We start from the raw sequence: 9,383 nt of genomic DNA, 5'->3' as shown, positions 1-9,383 counted from the left end.
TGCGTGAGTGTGTGGATCCTTGGATTAGTCACCTCTTGTAGAGGTGGATACCAAGTAAATCCTCTTGTTAGCGTTGTGTGTTTGTTTTCTTGTATTTCCGCTGCACATCATCGAAGAAACAAAGCAACGACGAGCACGACGATTGCGACGAGCTATTCACCCCCCTCTAGCTACATTTTCGGTCCCAACAAGTGGTATCAGAGCAAGGTTGCTCTTCACCGGAATCATCGCCGGAAGGGGCAAAAATCTAGAGGGTGAAGAAGTTGGAGCAATTCTACAAGTAAAAGACTTCATCAGAAAGCTCAAACTTCAAGATGGAATTCCAAGATGTCCTTGGATTCAACACAAGGGTGCCTCCACCATATGTATCTACAAGTTTTGATTCTTGGAAATCAAGGATCGAGAATTTTCTTATGATGGAGATAGAGCAATGGTTTGCTCTTATGGAAGGCTTCAAAGCTCCAACAAATTCAAAGGGCAAAATCCTCAAGAAGAGCAAATGGAACCAAGAGCAAATCCAAAGATGTGAGGTCAATGATAAAGTGACCAAGCTTTTGGTCAATCTATTGCCTAGCCACATTTTGGAGCAAGTTGGAGAATTAAAGGATGCTAAGGAGCTTTGGAGCAAATTGGCAACGATTCATGAGATCCCCTCCACTGTACAAGATCAAGAAAAATCCCAAGAGGGCGACTCATTGGAGAAAGATCTAAAGGAAGAGGATTTCGAAGTTGAGAGATGCTCAACTTCCGAAGAAGAGGTCCAAGAAGCTTCATCTTCAAAGGAATACAATGAAAAGGGAAAAGAGGGAGCATACTCTTTGTTTCATGAACAAGAGGAAGATGAAGAAGCCTCCATCTCTAGGATTGAGGGGGAGCGACCTTTGTTGACATCGGATCAAGAAGAAGGAGAAGCTTCTACATCCGGGTCAAATGGAGAAGAAGACATTGCATCCTCCAAAGATCAAGAAACATCAAATAGAGGATCAAGTGTCATCCCTACATGTGAAGGTATAAATATGTCAATTAAAAATAAAAATCATATCATATGTTTTGAGTGTAGGGAGCATGGGCATTACAAAAGCAAGTGTCCTAAATTGGCCAAGAAGAAGGGTCAAGTGACACCAAAGGGGAAGGAGAAGCTCAAAGAGACCGCTCCCGGAACAAAGAAGAGCAAGGAGCACATTGTGTGCTTCTCTTGCAATCAAAAGGGACACTATCGGAGTCAATGTCCCAAGGGGAAGAAAGCGGTCAAGACTCAAGGGGGAGTCTCCAAGGTAAAACGAAAGGTATCACTTATTGAGCCTACCCCTTTAAATAATGGTAAAAAGCATGTTAATTCCAACTTTTATCATTTTAATACTATTTACCATGAAAATAGGGAGCATGATAGCATTAAAGAAAAACATATTGCTCTCCATGCTAAGACTACCACACCTAGGGTTAGGAAGGTAGGTAAAAGGTTAGGCAATAACACTAAGGACCATAGTTATAAGCCTAGAAATAAAAATGCTCAAGGATTTAAAGAAAAATCAAAATCTAGGGATTTATGGGAAGAAAATCAAGTCTTGAGGTCAAGGCTTGATAAAATGGAAAAGACCTTAAAAAGGATGGAAAGTATCCTAAAAGGGCAAAATGAGCAAAACCTAGGTTTAGCATTATAAGGGTCATCCACGGGCCATAGGGGTTTGGGATACAAACCTAAAATTAAAAAGGATGTGCCTTCTTACCATATGGTTCCATATAATTATGGAACCAACCCTAGGTCAAAAGGTCAAGTCAAAAATACAAGGGAAGTTATCCCTAGAAGTATTTTTGCAACAACAAACGTGACTAAGACTTCTAAGAAGTCTAAGAAAGTCACTAAGAATGTCACAAGGGAATCAATTCCTAGGGTTGACCTAGAAAAAGTGACCAAGGCTTCTAAGAAGCCTAACAAGGTCACTAGGAAGGTATCTAGGGAAGTTATCCCTAGTGAATACCTAGAGCATCCAAGGAGCACCAATAGGTTTTGGGTTCCTAGGAGCATTTTCTCTACCCCTTAGATGGATTAGAGAGTGTCAACTCTAATTGAAAGATTAGTTAACCTGATTATGATGAAGTTGGCACTCTAAGAGCATTTTTAAGGTTATTGTTAACCTTTGAAAATGATAAGGATTAATGGTTTACTCTTGGAAAGAGTAAGAAGTGCCATAATGTGAGAAGTTAGATTTTAAAATTAAATTGGCACATTTAGGAAAATCATAAGAACTACCAAGTTGGGATTGTGGTATGTTCTTAGGAATGAAAGGCAACTTAAGACTTAATTTAATTTGTTACTCTTTAAAAGAGTAATTTGTGCCAAAAATTTGAGGAATTTACTTAATTTAAATTGGCACAAAATTAGGAAAATCAAAAGAAATGTCAAAATTGAATTTTGGCATTTTCTTGGGAAATAGTGGGCAATCTAGGTTTTAAATTTTAATTTAGCTAAGGTTAAGGATACTTAGATAGGTAATCTATGTATATCTTTATTTAAGCAAATTTGCCATGTTTTGTTTGTCCATCATATGCCATGACATCACATTTTGCATTCATGTTTTATTATGAAAAACACAAAAATATCATGTCATGTCATACATACATCATGTAGTCATAGGAAATTTTCTTTTAAAAATTATTTATCTTTGATGTATGTCATAACACATCATGCATTGTTTTAATTTCTTTACGAACTAAGGACAAATGACATTCATTAACAAGTAACATCATTGGTGAATGTTTCTAACCTCAAAATGCCTAGATAGATATGCATGATCCCTAGATTAGGGCAAAACCAAAATTTACATCTCACTAAGAACTATAAGGTGACTTGTATGTAGTTTAGTACACTTGAAATACAAGTGAGATGTTAGGATAATGAACAAAACTCAAGATGTTGATTTAGTGCATTCTTTTGAGTTTTAAATTCATCAAAACACATAGTTATGTGTTTTCCGATCATTGGGAAAGCTAATGTACAAGTCATGTGCATTGAGCCCAAAGAACATGGTTGGATATTGGTTTTGAAAATGATTTTAAATATATTTTGAAAAACCTTGATGAAGGCTATCTTTTGATAATAATCATCATTGAATAGTTGAGCACAAACTTGGAAGAAAATACTAAAGTTTTTACAAGTTTCAAAGTTTGTATCAATCTTTGAAATAGGAAGTATTTTCATAAAAAGCTATTTTTCCTTGATAGTATATGCCCTAAGGAATGTCTACAAGAATTTTCATGATTTTTTGATTTTTGTAGAATTTTAGGGGAGTTTCTGAAATTCACTGAAATAAATTTTCAGTTTTTCAAAGCTCCAATCGATCACCCGATCGATTGAAGTCCCTCAATCGATCGGGCGATCGATTGAGAGGAGTTCTCCCGCGAGCAAAAGTTCGCTGGATCGATCAGCCGATCGATCCACACAGTATGAATCGATCAGTGGATCAATTCAGCAGGGTTCAATCGATTGGGACCCAACTCCAATCGATTGGGGATGCTGATTTTAGCTGGGAAAGCTTATTTTCAGCATCTTGAACCATTTTTAGTCTATAAAACCATTCCTAACCCCTCAAAACACATTTGTATACATTTAGGGGGAGTTTTCATGATGAAAACAAGGATGGATTGGTCAAGAAAGACTAAGTAGAGATTTAGGTTGATGTTTGGTTTCAATATTGAATTTTTAAACCTCAAATCTTCTAAATTTTGGTTTCCTAAAGGTTTAGGGATTCCAAGTCATTGTTGGTGCAATGACAGAGGTTACGTGCATATCTTTAGGGGGAGTTACTCTTTAAGGACATAAAAACTATTTTATATACACCTTGGAAGGTGGTTAACCTTCTTTAGCGAAAATGCTCAAGGTTGGGCATTTGAATATAATGGAGAGTGGACATCTTCATTATTCAAGTGGTGTATGCTCACGGATAAGCATTTGATGACAATGAAGGGTATGAGACTTTCATTTGAATCGTGTGTGAATATACCAAGTGGTATATGCTCAAGGATAAGCGTTGAGAATAATGAAGGGTATGGGACCTTCGTTATTGTGTTGTGAACAACTAGTGAAGTTGTAAACAATGTTGGGTAACTCTTCAGGGGGAGAGTTTTGATGTGTGCCAATAGGGGGAGAATGTGTGGTTAAGTTAGGTCTTCATTACCTTAAGAGGAAGTTTGCCCTCTGGGAAAGGGCAAGAATGAAGGAAACCATCATTCATATATTAACATGAAGGGAGTTGAGGTTATGAGATTAGCCTAACTTAAAAGTGGTATTGTCAAACATCAAAAAGGGGGAGATTATTGATTCAATATTCCCTAGGTCAAGGTTGACCTGGTTGACTGAGCTTGAATTGGGTCAAGCTCAAGTCTTGATGTTTGGGTTTCGATGTTTGACAATACATGTAGACAACACATGGAGATTGCAGGTGCGATTGTTTATGTGGGGAGATTGTGAAGGAGAGTCAAGTAGGTCAAGGTTGACTGGATACTTGACTTGAAAATTCTGGTGAGTGAAGCCAGGTGAAAGACTTAGTGAGTGAAGCTAGGCAGTTGAAATTCTGGTGAGTGAAGTCTGGTGAAAGACCTAGTGAGTGAAGTTAGGCAGTTGAAAAATCCTGGTGAGTGAAGCCAGGTGAAAGACCTAGTGAGTGAAGCTAGGCAGTTGGAAAATCCTGGTGAGTGAAGCCATGTGAAAGACCTAGTGAGTGAAGCTAGGCAGTTGGGAAATCCTGGTGAGTGAAGTCAGGTGAAAGACCTAGTGAGTGAAGCTAGGCAGTTGGAAAATCCTGGTGAGTGAAGCCAGGTGAAAGATCTAGTGAGTGAAGCTAGGCAGTAAGGAAAGACCTGGTGAGTGAAGCCAGGCAGTTGGGAAGTCCAAGTAGGTCAAAGGGATTGACCGGATACTTGACACGAGGAAATCCAGATGGGTCAAGATTTGACCAGACATCTGGTGAAATCTAAGTGGGTCATCGAGGACCAGACACTTGGCACGAGGAGAAAAGTTCAAGTGGGTCAAAGGGATTGACCAGACACTTGGTGAGGGTGTCCTGGCAGGTCAAGGGTGACCGGATTCTAGGCATGATGTACCAACAGGTCATGGTTGACCGGATGTTGGTTTAGGGGACTTTGGACTTGGTTTTGGGCAAAAATAAGGAGCTGGATCGATCAGCTGATCGATTGGCCCATGACCAATCGATCAGCTGATCGATTGGGTGAGTCCCCGCGACAAAGGCTTCCCCAATCGATCAGCCGATTGATTGGGTAGAATTCCCGATCGTACAGAATGGCTCTGGATCGATCGGTCGATCGATTCAGAGCCCCCAATCGATCGGCCGATCGATTGGGAGTCGTGATTCTGTGCGATAAGCCCTGGATCGATCGGCTGATCGATCCAGGCTATTCCCGAGAGCTCAGAGGCGCTCTGGATCGATCGGATGATCAATCCAAAGCCTCCCCAATTGATTGGGAGCAATCCAATCGATTGGGATTCGACCGTTGGCGTCGTATTTAGCTGTTAGCGAGCGTTTCTCTCCACAGAACTTCCACGGCTCCGATTCTTTCTTTACACAGATCTTCACAGCAGTTCTCCACAGCTCTCATGCTAGATCTTGAAGGTTCTTGGAGGCTTGTGCTGGTGCACGTCCAAGTTAAGAGGTGAAGAAGAAGCTAGGGTTAGGGTTCCTTGTGCATATCTTGTAAGCTTTTGCTTGTATTGTATCTCCCTTCCCTTTCTTCTTGTACTGTGAGCTTGTAGGGCTTCTCCGCCTTCAATAGTTATCGTAAAGGAGTGTTTTTTATAGTGGAGGGTGCGTGAGTGTGTGGATCCTTGGATTAGTCACCTCTTGTAGAGGTGGATACCGTGTAAATCCTCTTGTTAGTGTTGTGTGTTTGTTTTCTTGTATTTCCACTACACATCATCGAAGAAACTAAGCAACGACGAGCACGACGATTGTGATGAGCTATTCACCCCCCCTCTAGCTACATTTTCGATCCAAACAGTATTTCCTTTGTGTTTTGTAGAAGTAGTCATGTTTCGTGCCTACACCATTGACTCTTCCAAGATGCCTAGCGATTTTCTGAAGAAACTGGGCCCAGAGATTTTGGAGAAACATAAGGCTCCTTATGCCCTGCAGACCAGTGCCTCAGCGGAGGCCTTTTCTCAACCGTCCGGGGACCCTGAGATCCTTAGAACCAAAGCGACTGTGGAGGAGAGGGCCCCCTCTCCTCCTCTAGAGAAGCGTCTGCGCCTCCAGCGCAAAAGGAAATTAGTCATCCCATCAGTTCAATCTTCTCCATCTAGGTCTCCTCTTTCCTCCAAGGCCAAGGCGAAAACCCCTACTCGGGCAACTCCTTCTCTAATAATAGAGGTTGTGTCTTCTCCTGTCCCCGTTTTGGTCCCGAAGCAAACCATCTCCCGAGCGGGAGACCAACCCGATGATTTCGCGACCCCATCTCTTCCACCCCTGCTCCTACTTCGGCCCCCGCCTCTTCTTCACGCCCCAAGGACTGCACCAAGGGCAAGTATACCTTCACCTCTTCCTTCTAGCTGCCTTCTCTACAGGTGCAGGGCCCTATCACATCGGCCAGCGCCTCTCCGCACTATGGCCAGGTGAAATTTTATGGGGCCCTGGCCGAGTCTTGGAAGACCGCTGTCGACCAGATTTTGGAAGGCCCCCCTCTAGAGTTAGCTGACCTATTTTTCAATCGGCTAGTATCGGCGAGTTGTCTCTACCTCTTTCTCAAATCCTTGAGATAAGACTAATCTTTCCCTGTTCCTGACAGGCTTTATCACAGTACGTGGCCGACCTGCAATGAGGAATGAGTCCCTTAGGGCTCGCCTTCGAGAGTTGGAATCCCCTACTACCACCGGCCCCGTTTTTTATTTGACCACCTCCGATAACCCGATAGAATCTTATCTTCAAACTGTCAGAGAAAAAGCCCAAACTGCCCGGGACCTGGCTTAGGCAAAATCAGAGAAGGTGCAGACCTTGCAGACAACCCTGAAGATAAGCGAGTCCAAGCTCAAGTCTGAAGGGTTGAGGCACACCCAAATTTTGACTGATTTAGAGGAGAAGGAAACTAAGGTGGCGGCGACCCTCTCTTCACAGCTGAAGGAACTGCAAGAAGCGCACACTGCTCTGACGAAATATCTAGAGGCAAAGAAGGCAGACCAGACCGCTAGCACTGACTAGGAAATCACTCTTCAGAAGCAATGGGAGGTAGCCAAGGCTACCCTCAAGTCTTTGCAGGAGGACCTTTCCCAGGCCAAAGATAAGGCCACCACCACACACCAAGAGCTGGTCCTGGTCTGAGCTGATGTAGACAAAGCCAAGGACGAGCTAAACGATTATCAGGCTGGTGAGGCTGCCCGTCTGGAAGTGTACAAGGTCGCTTACCTTACTTCTGGAGTATTTGGAGCGAAGATAGGCAGTCTCATCGATTGGATGGTCTACTACGGAGGTGTGGGGGCCCTGTTGTAGTTTTGTGAGAAAAGCTACCTCCGGTCTGCTCCTCCTGAGGATTTCCTGAACAGGGGCTGCCTTATACGAGAGCTTCCCGACGATACCTTCCCGTCTTTTGATGATTAGCTGGTGTTTACCTTGTATCCTTCTCTTTCATGAATGTGTATTTAGACTTTGAAAATTATTATAGGCATATGCCTGGGCAGATGATCCTAGTGTCATGTATTATTTACTGAGTATGTTCACATATATCCCCCGCTACTCCCCGTTTGTTACGTTCAAGTAGTTTGTTCACTACGCATCCTTCCTGCAGAGGGTTCGACGACTTAGCCTCCGTGTAGGCGTTAAGGCACGCGGTCCGTCGGGTTTTTGTTACCCGACTGGACACCTAATCTAACTAGTCTATTTAACATACCGACTGGGTTTGGTGATTGGGTGACCCAAACAGTCGCTTTATCTGATCAGTCTATTTTAGGGCGCCTGACCGAGTTTCACGCGATTGAGCTACCCACCCGGTACTCACGAGTTCCGAGAGAGAGAGCTACTGTAGTGTCGCCTATTCCCAAGGTCCCAACAAACCTCCATCCCCAACATGCCCTTCATCCTTGTTTTTCCAACATTCCCCCATGGCACAGTTTTCTAGGATGATCCTACGGCTGGCATTGCTCCTACATTTATGGTAGACGCTAGCTACTTTAAATGTGAACCGCTTGATGGACGTTGATGAAGAGGCCCTTTATGTCCCCTTGGCAACTATAAATATCCTTTCCCCTCTACTTTACTGAACTTTTCGTCTCAAGAGTAAGCCTTCCTCTTGTCTCCGACACCGATTGTGCTCTGTCCCTTGCGTTTAACATTCACATCATCCCATGGATTCTCCTGTACCTACCTACGCTCCCAGAGTTTCGACCTTTACCGATATGGATATGGACGATCTTCACTTCACCTATGAAATCCCCGGGCCCATGCACATCATCATACCTTCTGAGGTCCATCGGGTCTCTTAGCCTCCGGTTGGGTACGTGACCTTCTTTAAAGAACAGTTTGTTGCTAGCCTCCGCCTTCCCCTTCATCCTTTCGTTTCTCTATTCTGATTTTGATGCTCTTCTTGCAGCCGAGACTCTAACCCGGGCATCCCTGATCAGGCCTCTTCCCCTGAATGATATGGAAATATAACACCGAGGCCACATAATACTGGATAGGAGTGGTCTATCGCACCTTGCTCTCCTTCCCCTAGTGGCAACCGCCTCAACTGCTCCTCGGTTGGCCGCCCGAGCAACCCCGTGCGTTCGCTTCGCTACTGAGTCTTCAAGGTATGCTCCGCCCATGCCTCTTGTTCGTCGGCACCAAGCTTCATCGAAGGAGTCAGATACGGATGAGCAACCACTTGCACAACGGACCAGATGCCAACCCGTGGGACCTGGCTTGGCGTCCGAGGCCCCGACTGCCACTCCATCATCCCGACCAACCTCTATGTCTGTTCCAGATCCACAGCCCTCGAGCGATCTTGTCAGACCACCTCGACCCAAGGCTAAAGCTGAACGAGGGAAGGTTTCGGCTGTTAAAGAAGAAATTAACCTGAGGTGGCAATATAAATCCCACGCCCCGGCTAGACCTTCTCCTCGACCAACCGCTTCTTCTCAACCTGATCCTTCCACTCATCCTGAGCCGGCACCCTCTTCATCTGGCCCTTCTGCTCCGCTAGGGTCTATTCCTACCTCGCCTGGTCCATCCACTCAACCAGGGTCCGCTTCCACCCAGCCTGGCCCGAGCAGGACTGCTCCAAACTCTTCCAAGCCTCGGTATCTCCGTTACCGAGCCACTCTGCCCACAGAGTGGGGAATGTGTGGCTCTCTCGCTGCTCCTACTAGAAATATCCTATTGCGAGGTTGCCTAGCATCTCAGTGA

General features: G+C 44.2%; 1 protein-coding gene across 1 annotated transcript; it reads left to right on the top strand.

Moving 5' to 3' along the window:
• Positions 1-8,801: 8,801 nt before the first annotated feature.
• LOC121999639 (vegetative cell wall protein gp1-like) lies at positions 8,802-9,383 on the top strand. Its single transcript, XM_042554293.1, has one exon. The coding sequence runs from the start codon at positions 8,802-8,804 to the stop codon at positions 9,381-9,383; it is 582 nt and encodes a 193-aa protein (XP_042410227.1).

The sequence above is a fragment of the Zingiber officinale genome, chromosome 7A (assembly GCF_018446385.1).
Source record: "Zingiber officinale cultivar Zhangliang chromosome 7A, Zo_v1.1, whole genome shotgun sequence".
NCBI classification, from domain to species: domain Eukaryota; kingdom Viridiplantae; phylum Streptophyta; class Magnoliopsida; order Zingiberales; family Zingiberaceae; genus Zingiber; species Zingiber officinale.
The sequence above is the reverse complement of the archived record's forward strand: the minus strand, read 5'-3'. Positions and strand labels throughout refer to the sequence as shown.

Bases quoted from the DNA above. Each gene is read 5' to 3' on its own strand.
- LOC121999639 (XM_042554293.1), top strand. From the start codon at position 8,802: ATGCCTCTTGTTCGTCGGCACCAAGCTTCATCGAAGGAGTCAGATACG.